Raw genomic sequence first — 14223 nt, forward strand, 5'->3', positions numbered from 1 at the left:
ATTAAATACAGCATTGTGTTTCCTACAAGCTGCCTTCATACAGTATCTATTCTGGTAGGATTTGAGTTGGATAGAGCAAAACTACAGGTTATTTTTTGTTTGTTTTAGCTGATGGGGGTGGATTTCTTTTCCCCCAAGTCTCAAAGCAGACGGGGAAATGATAATATTAGAAACCTGACATTTTGCACTCATTCCTGCTTGTATAACCATATGCTTTTATACCAAATGGGACTCCTTTAACGATTAAGAAGATCTACTGCCACACATGATTTTACTTGAGATTTTTCTTGTACTTCCAAGAACTAACATCACACAGAAGAGTGTCATCCAAGTTCTACAGCATACTTAATTTGTAACAAATTCTGAGTACCTCCCTCTGTTCTGCTTACTTTTTCTGAGGATAACAAGGAAGTTTCAAGGCCAATACCCACAAGCTTTAAAACATATGCCAGCTAAAGACAGTCATCTGATCTTTGGAATGTTCTTCACACATAGGCACTGCACTTTCTCAGAAAAAGCAACAGAACTTACCCTCATCTGTAGGGTTGAACCCGCAGATATCACAGATACATCGAACCCACTTATTCATCTCCTCCTCGCTGTCTGCTACCAAATAGAAAACTCGATCTATAGTGTTGATATCAAAAATATAGCTGTTTTCAAACTCCTTTTTGTTGAATGTTAATCCAGCATCCACTTGTTGACACAAATTTAGGTCAATAATACGGATAGGCTTCTTGGCATGGTCATTTTTGTAGTATTCCAATACATCTGGATCCCCTGTTAGGCGGCCGCTCCGAAGCACAAACCACCTTCTCTTCCATGCCTGAAAATTGGGGAGGGAGAAAAGGAAGAAAAATTAGGAGGAAGAAATCACACTTTAAGACCTTTTATGTGGGATTCCAACCTGGGTTGAACCAAGTACTAATAACTGGCTCAATTATTATACACATCAAATACCCACATTTAACGCTATTTAGGTATTGTTACAGTAGTGGACTTAAGGATTAGTGAATTTGTATTTTAAATTTTATATCTTGACTTTGTTTGTAGCAAGCAGATATATGAATTAAATCACTGTTTACAAAATGAGAAAGCATGAATACACGAAAGAAAAAAATGGGGTGGGGATCAGGAAAGGGGCAAAAAAACACAAAAAGGGCTTCTGAAGGAAGCTGTCACAGGCATGAGAAAGACAAAATAAAATACATTTTTAAGTGTTCCATGGTGTTTTGTTCCCAATATATATTGTTTCAGGCTGATGCATTTTAACTGAATTTTTCACTGATAATCAACGATATGACCTGCATTTAAGGAACAGACAATACTCACACTGTACATGCACCTCAATTCCAGGGGAACTCTGCATTTAGAACCTTCATAATATTTCTACAGTAGTACTTCTTACAGAGAAAGAGCCACATTATTATTTTTTGAAACTGTTAGAGAGATGGGGATGGAGAAAATGACCAAATGATGTAGTTTTACCAGACAAATGCAGTACAGAACAAATTGATTTGATAGTCTGACACTATGCCTATTATACCAGCCCTCCTGATGCTGCAGAAAGAAGCTGGTCTAAGAGAGAAGCAAATGCAAAATGTTGTATTCTCTAACGAATCCTTAACTGCCTTTCATCCCATGGGCCTCCATCACCTGCCATAATCCTCAATGAGGACCTGAACTGAAACCACACAACCAAGGTCAGCATACAGCTGTCCTGCTGCTTCCAACAGCATCTTTACTGCTCCACTTGGCTGCACTTTTGCTCCTCAGCTCTACCAGCAATACTATGATAGTAGCTTCTTTTTATTACCCAGTGCCAGGATAATGGGCACAGCAGAAGAAACTAGACACACTGCCATTGCTCACAAGGAGAGCTGCACGTCTTTCACACTGAGAAATTTGAAAGCAAAGCCCAGACACAGTGCAGACCAAGTAAATCAGTGCAGTAGCCAAGACACTGTGCATTACACCACAGACTCGCATCATGCCCCAAGTCACCCTACTTTAAACTTCCTTAGGATATTCAAACAAGGTTGTCAGCAAGTCCTTTGAAAGATTAAAAAAAAAAACAAAACAAAGAAAACGAGCAGAAGAAATGCATAAATAAGACAGGTGAGGGTGAGGGAATTTTCATTTTGGCCACCCCTGGCTGTGTGCTAATCAAGGAAAAGGAACGGAATCGGCAAGGATGGTCCGAGAAGGGGTCAAGATGTGTGATGTTCTTTAAACACTGGGACAGCAGCTCTGAAAACAAGAGTTTCTTGCTGTGTATTAGGGAAAGATTCAGAGCCATTTTTGTGAGGCACAAGAGTGCATTCATTTCATTTTTGTAGGTGCTACCTTCAAACAAACTAGTGGAAGGGGGACAAGGAGCAAGTACTGCACTGCCGTCTCCCCATTCTGAACAAGCGCTGTCGGCTTTGCCCCAGTGTCGCAATAGGACCCAAAATGAACGACACGCATGCTGAAACTTCCAAGGTAACAAGAAGGTTTATTTCTTGATTTTGATATATTTAGAATTTTAAAAATGACTCTGGATTGGAGGATGAAATTGCCACTTCTCCAATGACACTGGTCAAACCAACAGTTTATCAAATTTCTCCTCCTCCAGAAAGGAATGCAAAAACAATCATTATTTACATAAAAGTGCGTGAGAAACTCCATTACAAAAATGTAAACATCAGAAGGCTTAGAAGAACAGGGCGACACCCCAGAGATTCAAAACCCCCACTGTGCATGCCTGTTTGGGGTATCAAGCTACAGAAGCTATTATGAAAAGATAATACAGAAAACAGGAGAAAGGGAAAAAGGACAGACAGCACAATTAAGGCTTGTGATCCATTCTCCAACTAGCAAAGCTCTAAAAGATTTTTGATTTTAAGATAATGTCTATAGTTTCAAACTACAAAACAATTGTATTTACTGCACTTGTGAAAAACAGCATCTGTTTTTAAATGATGAATGGTGTGAATCAAGTCAAAGTGTCAAGCAACTATTTCCATAGTAGCAGTAAATTTAACTGGTGAACAGTTAAAATGTAGAAGATATAATAGATTAAGCCTCTCTGATTTAGATTTCAAATGTGAGTATGTCCTAGCAGCACAGCTAGATAAACAGCATTTAACATTGCCCCAAAAACATTAGTAGAGTTTTGTTTCCTGCTTCCAAATCAAGTGACAACTTAGATGCTGGGATAACACAAAGCTTCAGTAGATGAGCCTCTCTCCAGGCAAGGCTGATGACAGATAACTGCTACAAGCTGCTTCAGAAACAAGCTTTATCTTTAACTTCAGCCTTTAGTCACTCAGATGAATTTTTTAAAGCAGAAATCAAGAGGAAAGAGATTAGAGATAGGAGAGGAACAAGAGCAATTGAGAAGTGTGATGTCTCACAGTTTGTCTCACAGTTTGTGCAACAACAAAACGCCAGGCAAAAAAACCTCTATCATCTCTGCATCAACCAGGTGTGCCTCTTCTAAAAATTTATTTCTAGTACTGTGTTAGGGAATGAAAGGTTCTTAGCAATCCTGACAATTTCTTTTGAGTATTAATAGGTAAATAGGACTCTAAAACTGAGAAAAAACACTGAGTTAAAAAGAATTTCCTTTCAGCCCTTTAGGCTACAAAACAGAAAGTCTTAAATATTTAAAATATTGGCTTTAGTCTGCTGGCACCTGCTACTGTTTTTGAAGGGTTTTCACAAAGTGCACATGCGAACATTTATTTCAGTCCTATAGTGAATCACACTCTGAAACTGGCACAGATTATATTCAAAACCAAAAGCAATTCCATAAACTACACACCAGCAAGGCAGATGCAAAGGTTGTCTGGACTACAGTACAAAGCACAATTTAGCAGCAGAATAAAGCTAAAAGCTAGACAAGCAAATTGACATCAGCGGCCTTGCTAATCATAGTACAAAAGCGCCTCTATACTTTGTCCAAGTGCAAAATGAGCTCACATAAATCACCCTTTGTTATTTGAAAATATCTGGGATTCTTAAAGCTTGATCTATTTTTAACATTTCAGTATTTGTCGCTGCAAAGAAAGCTGTGACTGCCCCACTGAAGCACAGAATATTGTGCTATTTGTGTTATATGTGGAAGGAAGAGCTTTTACAGCAACAGCTTTCCAAAGAGCAATCTCCAAAAGTGAGAAAGTGAGAAATACGTACTTATGCAAGTTTTATCCTTTTTTTTTTTTTTTTTACCCATTTGGGCATTTTTGTTTGAAAATTTTGTTTTCTTTTACAGAAGTGCATGCTACAAACTATTTCTCATAATCACTCAAAAAGATGCAACCAATTTACAGCACAGGAAAATTAAAGGAACTAATTATTTATCTGTCATATAACTTATGTTATTACCAGCCATACATTATCAAACACTGGTTTTCTGTGCCAGAAGTCAATTGCTTTGAGAAGTCGAAAAAATACCTAGAATATGATTTAAGTATTTTGTAGTTATTTAATTCTGGAAAGAAATTTGAGCAAATATTTTTAAATGAAACATTCACTCAAATATATAAAATATCTTATTAATACAAATATGGTTTAGTAATATATTTTATAAATATAATAGGACTTAGCCTCTAAACACTGCTTGCAAAGCCAATACCTAATTCAGAAGAAAAACTGCTCCTGTTGTAAGTGTTGTAAGGCAAAAATCATGGTTATCAAGTTCACCAAAAGCCTGTGTAGGCTTTGTAAATTATTACAAAACACAGTTTAACAAGGTTTGCTGCTTTTCCCTCAGTCTAAGAAAGGCCTTGTGTGCCTTTCAGCTTGTTTTCTCTCCTGGGCTGCACAGCACATCAGCTGGCCCAACACAGGACCGGCCAAACATTGTCCTGCCTCTGTCATGAGACCATCACAGCTACAGAAACCAGTCTGTTTACTTGCTTTGAGAGAGGCTGAAATGTGACAGGCTGCTCACCCACAGAGCATCAAATGATCAAGGGAACAGTGGAATTCTGTATTTTTTACACAGCATTTTGAGTAGGGTACAAAGTAAAACCAAGACATATCAATGATTAGGGTTGATTTTTTTTTACTAAGATGTATGCAAACTGCTGATTTCAATGTGAATGTAGAAGCTAAGAAATTGATAGAAAGCAGCATGCAGGAGTGTTAGGGTTTAGTTGGTTTTTGGCTTTTTTTTAACTAGTCCATACTACTGTATACAGTACACAGAATTTACAGTATATTCTACTTACAAGAGGTGCACCTGTTGAAGAAGTTGTAGCTATACTTCCCTTAATCTTTACATTTATGGATTATTTTCCCCTCCTCTCTCCTCATACACACTCAAGATGTACTTCAATCAGTAGTTCAAAGATGTAGGAAATAGGAATGCATACATCAACGGAAAGGGAAAGGTAGGAGGAAGGGGCAGGAAAGAGCAGATAATTTAGATTTTTCAAAGGACTTAACCTTCCATTTACATCCCCTTAAGCGGTTTCTCAAGAGGCCAAAACGATTACATGACACGTTAAAATAAAAGCTTAGAGATGTTTAATCCAAGACAGCTTTTTGTGGTCCATTTTTTACAGATTTAGCTCTCACATGGCAAAGTGACTGTTTACTGATAAACTGATCAATTATCCTTCTGCAATTTCCTACTATTATTACCCACCATTCTAAGGCTGCTTAAAACTGATTTTCCTCTTCTAGCACATTTGCTGCCATTTTTCTTCTGGGTAGCATCCAGTCAAAAAAACCTATCAAAACTTCTGAGAACTGGCTAAGTCAAAGACAGCTCCTTACACTCCACCCCAGTAACACTGCTAATAAATATTTTCCTATATATGACCAGGAAACCCAAGAATAAAATTACAAATCTCAGGTCTTCCCTCTCATCTCTCAAGTGTGTGGATGTTTGTGCTTAGGTTTTCATCTCTGTACTCACAGAGTACTTTAAAAGGGCACTATTTGGCGTCCTTCTTTCTCAGAGACATCAACTAAGACCTGGCAGAAAGAAATTACTTGCCCAGGGGCACAAGGAAGGCTTAAAAAAATACCTGGTGTTTCATAAATGCACAGCAAGACATTTCCTTACTCCAAAAGAACTTACGAAGTAAACAGAAGACAGCAGGCAGAACGTGAACCAGAGAGATGTAGAAATAGCAAAAGACACAGCCTGAGGTGACTTTCTAATGGTCTTATGGACATTTTAGTTCTGTAGCTACTATTGAGCACTTTTCAATTGTCTGCTAGGATCAAGATTTAATTTTCTTTTGCTTTTTGCTCCCATCTATTTAATCTATTCCTCTCTTTCTACTTACTTCTCAGTGCAAAGGTTAAATAACAGTAAACAGAAATTGGTACATGTCTCTGACAAACAACCAGAAAAAGGATCCCAAACAGCAGATGAGTATTTCTGCTCCTTTTTGCCCCCACATTTCCAGTATGCAGGTATTCCAGCCATGGCAGAAGACAAACACACCTCTGGCACAGCTTCACTGACTTGTGGATTAGACCTGCGCTCTGCATCCCAGCAGAAGCTCAAATGAAACAAAAATAAAAGTGTTCTCTCACACTGTGCTTCTTTTTAAATCCTGTTTGTGGTCAGCCTAGACCAATGACAACTGTAACTGATGAGCTGCATCCTACAAGGCACATACCTGGGAGAACTGCTGGGAAGCAGCACAAAGAGGTCACGTTAGGTAACAATACTTCAAGTACAGGACTTCAATTTTCCCACTTGCTGCTCTTCCAGCTTGCAGAACTAACTCCAACATGGTGAAATTGCAAAATTTCAAATGTTTTCCCTAAGAAATTAACACTTGCAGATTTCCATATGGATTTCTATACAGACAGAATTATTTTGAAGTGTTTTAAGGAAAGCATTTTCCATAATTCTTTTTAAATCTTTTAGGTTTGTTGGTTTTGTGGGGTTTTAAAATCTGGTTTCTTTTTGAAAGGCCATATCATGAGCATCAGGAACTGAAGAATATGTAATTGGTAGTTATTTCTGAAACTCCTGTCATATCACTAACTGGCAACAGACATCCTCTTATCTGCTTCCCTAAAAATGAAGTCCTTTATCTTTTGAAACCTGAGACAGAAAAACTAAAGCAAGAACAACAACAAAAAAAACCAACCCAAAGCATATTTAGTGTCTTAATTCTACACAGCAGAATCAACAATTCCATGATTTGACAATAGTCCAAATATTCTACTCTAAGTAGTACTAGATACTAAGAAGTGTAAACAGATTGCTGGGAAACAAACAAATGGGATATGAGGAAAATACTGAATATGTTATAACTTTCTTTAAATACTTAAGACTTGTTTTCCAGGAAGCACCATCTCTTGTCACTGAGCAAAATAAGGAAAAAACAGTCTCAGTGGAAGTTTCCACTCTCCTGGCCATCATCCTGATCATCTGTTCCGAATACACACAAGGCCAAAATTTCCTGTTTTCAAACTATTGTCACCGTTTTCTAGTCTTGTGCTGTCAATTCCAACTTTAGCTTGTTAAATAAACAAAACACTATTCTGTACAGCAGAATAATACTTCCACACACATTTACTGTGAGCTCTTTCATAACTAATGTTTCAACATGTGGATTAGTCTCCCAGCATTAATAAAGCTCCAAAAAAGGTACAAATAAAATGCAGACAGTGTAGCACAAACTGCTGCTTTATTTTGTAAATCTGAAACTGAGTATCTTCATTTTTCTCTTGATTTTGCATAGGAATTCTTAATTTTTTCTTGCCTTTTACATCTTTGTTTTCCTACATACTTATCCCTATTCCCAATGTGCAATAGTGCAGCCAGGTCTGTATCATCCAATTCACATTAAACTGATCTTTATTACCACTGGTTTCAGTAAATACTTTTCTGCAACATGCCAGAAGTTTTCTAATGGCAAGCACAAACTTACTCCTGCACACCTGGGAATTATCACCAAAGGAGATTATCATCTCTTCCCCAAGGAAGAACCTATTCACAGCGGTACAGAGCAATAAAGCAGGAGCCCTGCAGCAGCACCAGAACCTGAGCCCCCATTTCACTGTCTCCAGGCCAGGACCAGTGACCAGATCGTCCCTCTCTATTCCTACATTCTCCAATCCAATTGAAATGCCTGTAATAGTTCCAGTGGTTCTGATCTCTTGCAAAGTCACCTTTCCACTTCTCCTCCACAACCCATCCTGCGTAACCAGGACATAACCCCTAGGAACTTGCTGGGAGCATGTCCCCCACCACTGACAGGAGCTTTGCCATCTCCTTTCACCACTCCATCTCGCTCCTTTGTCAGCAATGAAGACACAATACTCACAACAATGGCTCTGCCTTGGCACAAGGAGCAATACAGCTACTGCAGGTCCCTTACCCACACATCTATATGGGCCTTCGCTTGCTGCCCTGTTTCCCAGAATATTTCTAAAATTTGGGTAATTCCTCTCTGATCATGATCATACTCTGATCATCCCTCTCTATAGTCTTTCCCATATCCATCCTACTTGAAATAATGCTGCCAGGAGAATCTCCCTTCTCTCATTCTGATTACATATTGACTTGCTGTATTGTACTTTGGGACCTCTTTTCCTATTTTGATGCCTTTTCTCTTTAGTGAGGTCTGTGTTCGTACTTGACTCTCTCCCTCTTGCATGTCTCCCCCTATTGCTTTTTGCTTTACCACTAATACCAGATTTGGGTAATTTTTCCTTCTCTCTAGCATCTCTCATCTTTATTCTGAAGGCTTCCTGAACAAATAAGCAAGGGCAAGACACTGCCTTCCTCCAGATTCCCCCTAAAGATCAGCCTCTTTGTCAGTGCTTGTGATCGCCCAACCAAATTACAATCTGACCTTGCATCACATGGATTTATTTAAGAAATGATGGCTTTGTGTATTCACCAGACAAAGGTTTTGTTGTTGAGGTTTTTTTTTAAAAGTTGCTTCAGTCTTTTTATCAGCTTTTAATTAGAATTCACCTCTCCCCACAGCTCTTAATTTAAGAAAGCAAATAATTCAGGGTTTGCTCTGGCCTGTTTTTAGAAGTGTCTGCACATTGCTTATTACAAGGATTGCCACCATGCTCACAGGACCCCCTTAACAAGACAAGGCAGAGAAGACACCAGCCATGCCATTGACTTGGATTCCAACTGAGCTCATGGGTGCAGGTTGCATGAATGAAGACCCAGAAAACAAAATTAGCATTTTATAAAAAGACATGAAAAATTCGAAGCTGAGAAGTCAAGGCTACACTCTACTGATACCAACAGCTGCATGCCTTCTAATGGCTGGGGATTAACTATTTCACCATGTGCTTTTATCCATTCATCCCTCATTTCCTAGGAGCACAGGAGTTTTGAAGCAGTGTTTGTAACATGTTAAGGAAAAATTCCCATTCCTCCAGATCAAAGCCCAGTGCTTCCTGTAATATTTTGTACAAACTGAGTTTTATCTTTTTTCCTTCTTACTCTCCCGTGTAGATACCTATCTTCATCATCTGTGAAAGACTTATACATAAGGAAAAGAAAGATGAGACACTAGAATTTTGTAAAAACATGCAATTTCTAACACAGTTTAGATCCTGGGACACTGCAGTTGCATTGACCATACAACACATGCTTGTGTCACTGCTTCATGTTTGGATCACCCAAGTATGCTCATTTGCAAACAATACAAGAGCTTTCTGCAGATGGCAAGAGGCCAAGCATTCTGTATATCATTTCTTCAACAAAATATTCATAAACTTAAGTCCTGCACTTTGTACACCCTACAAAAGAAAGGGCATTTGAGCTACAGAAGCATCAGTTTCTCCAGCCTCAATAGGGAATGATGAATTAAGAGGGATTTAGCAATAAATTAAGGATGATGGTACAAAGATATCCCATAATTTCTACAATTTGTCTCCCACGTAACTAATCTGGTTTAACCTACCAGTTGCATTAAAGAAGCTCCTAGCCATCCATTAACACACAGTCTCCAATGGAAATTCAGACTATGTTTTAAACAGTGCCTACAAATTAAACTCAGGGCACGTTGACACTCCATCCTTATACATTCCTCATGAGAGCAAGGATGCACAGTCACCAACATCTTTGGGAATCACGTATGTGCAGACCAAAGCACCTCTCACAAATGAGTCAGCCACTGCTACAGCAACGAGGACTGACACTCACTCAAGCCCTTTCCTCAGACACACTGAAGGGAAAGCTAAAGGAAACCTATTGTTCTGCCAAAGCTTCACAGTGGATTTTACATACTGTGAGGCATTGCAAGGAATTCCCTGTTCGTATATAAGGAACATCCAATTTTTCCCATCTATAAGAAATGGGAAGAATTAGGAATGGTGATTTACATTTTAACACTAAAACTATAAGCTCTCCCATTACAAATCACCAGATCTGAAATGTACATATGCAGAGATGGCAGAGAGAGTTGCTAAGAAAAGTAAAAGCTAAGATAAAATAAAAATCAGTGTTCTGCCTGATAAATACATTCTCACTTTACACAGTTAAAATATTTACCAATTAGGCTTCAGCAGTTTTTTTCTGAGCAGAATTGACCTGAAGAACTCCAGAGAAAAATTGATTTCCAAGTAAACAAGCATAAAGTCCAAATTTTTTTCAAGACATTATGATATATAGATTCCTTTCACTATGCTTCTTAACCCTGAGTTCCTATTGTAGCAAAAATATTGTTTTTCCAATAATGCAAACAATACTTTTAGATACAAATAACTCACTGGCAGTCACAAAATGGTTAAGAAATTCAGGAACCAGCAACCTCACATACCAATAGCTAATTCAACTACATACCAGGATACTTGAATATTAAGATGCTTCAATATAATTACTTGGATTAGCTTACAAAACACTCCTCTAGCTCTCATCAGCTCACATAAAATGTTTTCTACTTCTTCCTAGACTGTAACAGAACCCTCGTGCCATACATTATTAGGATGAACAGCTTTGTAGAATGTAACCACCACAACCAATTCACAGACGTGTGGACAGACAAGGAATCTCAGACAGCTCTTCAGTAACAGCACAAATATTAAGATAAACTGTATTTTTAGAAGGCTGTATTAACACACCTAACACACACCCACAATGTACTGAAGCAATACACCAGAGCTTCTGTTTGTACTCCATGGCACAACGCCTTTCTCCTGTTTTTCTTTTTTAGAGCTAGTAGATATGAGGCAATCAGGTAGAGAGGTTTAGGCTCTTGCTTCACATCAGCATTCACCAAGTTAACTTGTAAACCAAAACAAAAGCTCTTTCTGAACAAAAAAAAATTTCGAGCACAAAGATAACATTCTTTAAGGAAGCCCCCTCACTCCAATTCATTCTCCCCATACCTAAGTTACAAAGCAGAAAATAAACAACATCAAGAACACAGTTTTTGACTAGTTTACCTCTTTAACTCTTCAGAAAATGTAAGCAATGTTGTGGCCATTTCTGTAGTTTTGTCCACCCCAAAATAAGCAAAGCTTTCTTTTTCCTGCCAGCTTCCCACCTCACTCTACACCACCCTATCCTCATAACCTTTGACCAACAGGAAGCAGACACAATGGACTGAAAATAACAGCAATTGTAAGATTTCAAATGATTTAATACATGAGGGGTGGGCTTAAGATTTGAAAAACTTCTCTTGCCTTGGTTTTTCAACAGCTACTTAAAACACGTTATCTCCACAGACTTAAAATGTTACTCAAAATCCTGGGTTGAATTGGCCTAAAAACTGTGCAACTTTTACTACGGACTATTAAGAGCACAGAGGCACAAATGCTTGCATGTGTTGAGATGTTGTGTTTAAGCCATAAGCTGTTATATACAACAAAATTAGTTCACCAGCAGCGTAAGCAAGAGCAGTAGAAGTTTCTTAGATCATTTTGTCTTTCTCTAAAAAACTTTTATTTATCTGAGCTTTTAGATCAGAAATAGGTTTATGTCCCATAGAATCAGAAGACATTCTTGTAAGAAACGCAAGGGTCCATTTAAACACTGTAGTTAATCCATGGTGATGGAAAGTCACAGATCAGTTTGCTAACACTAAGCAGCAGAGATGCACTGTGCAGTGAAGAAGGAAAGATCTTTACTCCTCACATAAAAGCCCAAGCAATGATCCCATATATATCTTCATTAACAGTAAAAAACTCATGTACTTTAAACTGCACCAACAGCTTGGCATAAACACTGGAGGGTTAGAGATTCCAAAGTCCAAATAGGCAATTAAAGCATTTCTTTTCATTAGTTTTAATGCTTTTTGCTTTGCACTCCAAGTACCTGCTGATTATTACTTTGCAAAGCCACGATCACGTCCCAGGTTCCTCCTCTGCTGTTACACCACAACACACAGAGGCCACAGTCAGAACAACAGAAGCACCAACTCAGAGAGGGACTCATCTCTTGTGCCAGAGCTACACTGTGTTTTCTGTACAAAGGAAGGGGCAGTGGGTGAGATAAAGAGTCAGTGCCATTTTTACACAGACTCCTGCTCCTGAGCACAGGAACACCAAAGCCAAGGTTCTCTGACAATCAGAGAGGTTGGTAACATCCTCTGCCTTGCAAACACCAAGGAAAATCTCAAGCTATGAGTATTACATGGAATAGTTACAAGCATGCTGAAATGCAAGGTCGTAATAATTTTCCAACATTATTAATGCTCCAACATAATTCTGAGTATGTTTGCTACCCCATGCAAACACTTCATCAAGCACTCACTGCACCTCTATGGCACATTAGGCACCACTCCATTTCAGAGGCATTTTAATAATGGAATTACAACAGAAACATTCTTTTCTTGGCAGGGTAAGCCCAGGCACTGCATTTCTGCAGGGTAAGACTGGATGTACCTTGTCAATGAAGCATTTCATTAAGGTCTGCTGGAGCTCAAAATAACTACAGAGAAGCCCCTCACGGACCTCGGTATCCAACAACAACTCCCAAACACAAAACATTCAAACAGCACACAAGCAGCACAAGCCACCACTGACACGTTAGAAGAGCAGCTTGAAGCACAAATAGTCCAACAAGGAAAGTAAATACGAGGTCCTCAGCCATCCTGCAGTTTAAGAGTCCCTTGATACCACTCTCTGCTAATAGGATCCTCCTCTTCCCTTCCCCCATTTTAAGACACAACCTGATGCCATTACACCAAGGAATAACAGAGAAAGGATATCCTGCCTAGATTTTCCATTATACAGATCAAATCGTCAATCCAGAGAAGCCTTTGCTTACACATGGGATAAAAAGAAGATGCTTCCAACTGATAAACCCTGAGAGGAAGCAAGGTTGACTCCATGACTATTTTTAAGTAGTCAGCATTCACAAAATGGCCTAAAATTAATGGCCAACCCTCACGGTTCATGAAACCTTCATTAAAAATAAAACTAAAATTAAAAAATAGGGAGTTCGCACGTTTGAGAGAGGAAAAGCAAAATCAAAAGAACTGGAAGGTGACAGATACAATTATGCCTCTTCCCAGACTCACCTTTAATTCAATTTGGATTCTAAGTTTAAGTAAGTGAAAAGATAGGAAGCTTTATGTATTTTTTTCTAAAAATAAAGCATTTCCTTCAACAATTGCTAGGAGAAATCTTTCTTCAACAGCTCTTGTCATTTTGACTAATGCTCTTTTGCTGTAAATATCATATGACAAGAAGGAATTAAAGAGAGAAAAATAAAAATATCTTTGTAGCTGTATTATGAAAGGAGGAACTTGTTTCTTAGCCCTCATTTTCAAAGCCAGATATCACAGCTGTGCTGCAGCTCCAGCTGAACAGCTCCTTGCATCTAACCACCTACCAGACAAACGGCATTTAGTTTACCAAACGTCCAGTGTTTCACTTTTAGATCAGTTAAAAGCATCCCACATCTAAGGCCTCATCTAAGCATAAGTGAAGTCATGCTTTGTGCATCTGGACAGATGATGAATACAAACATCTTCAGTATAATCTAAGGATAAATAATTTAAGTGGCATCATTTCAACATTAAATTCACTAAAAACGCATTCTTCTGCCAGGCATTTCTCTGGATAAAGAACAAGATGAGGCAAAAGGCCCTATAAGATCATTCCTGTAATCTAGGAAATGCCCACAAACTCAAGACATTTTAAACATCACCATTTCTCTCCGCTTTTTACTGCTAAGAAAGGTTTCTTCTTTTAAGCATTTATCCTTGTGGAGGTTGTAGTTCTCATTCTTTTTGATAACAGCATCCTTCTAATGAGTAACTAAGAGATTCATGGAAATCAAAA

The 14223-nt window shown here is 38.4% G+C and overlaps 1 protein-coding gene across 14 annotated transcripts in view; it reads right to left on the reverse strand.

The window, feature by feature from the left end:
- The window catches only part of GAB1 (GRB2 associated binding protein 1), a 91879-nt gene that overhangs the window by 37365 nt on the left and 40291 nt on the right, over window positions 1-14223 (reverse strand). For all 14 annotated transcript variants that reach the window (XM_074541850.1, XM_074541847.1, XM_074541848.1 and 11 more), the window contains exon 2: window positions 532-826. In XM_074541850.1, the coding sequence (XP_074397951.1) occupies window positions 532-826 (295 nt within the window). The remainder of the gene's footprint in view (window positions 1-531; window positions 827-14223) is intronic.

The sequence above is a fragment of the Zonotrichia albicollis genome, chromosome 5, assembly GCF_047830755.1.
Source record: "Zonotrichia albicollis isolate bZonAlb1 chromosome 5, bZonAlb1.hap1, whole genome shotgun sequence".
NCBI classification, from domain to species: domain Eukaryota; kingdom Metazoa; phylum Chordata; class Aves; order Passeriformes; family Passerellidae; genus Zonotrichia; species Zonotrichia albicollis.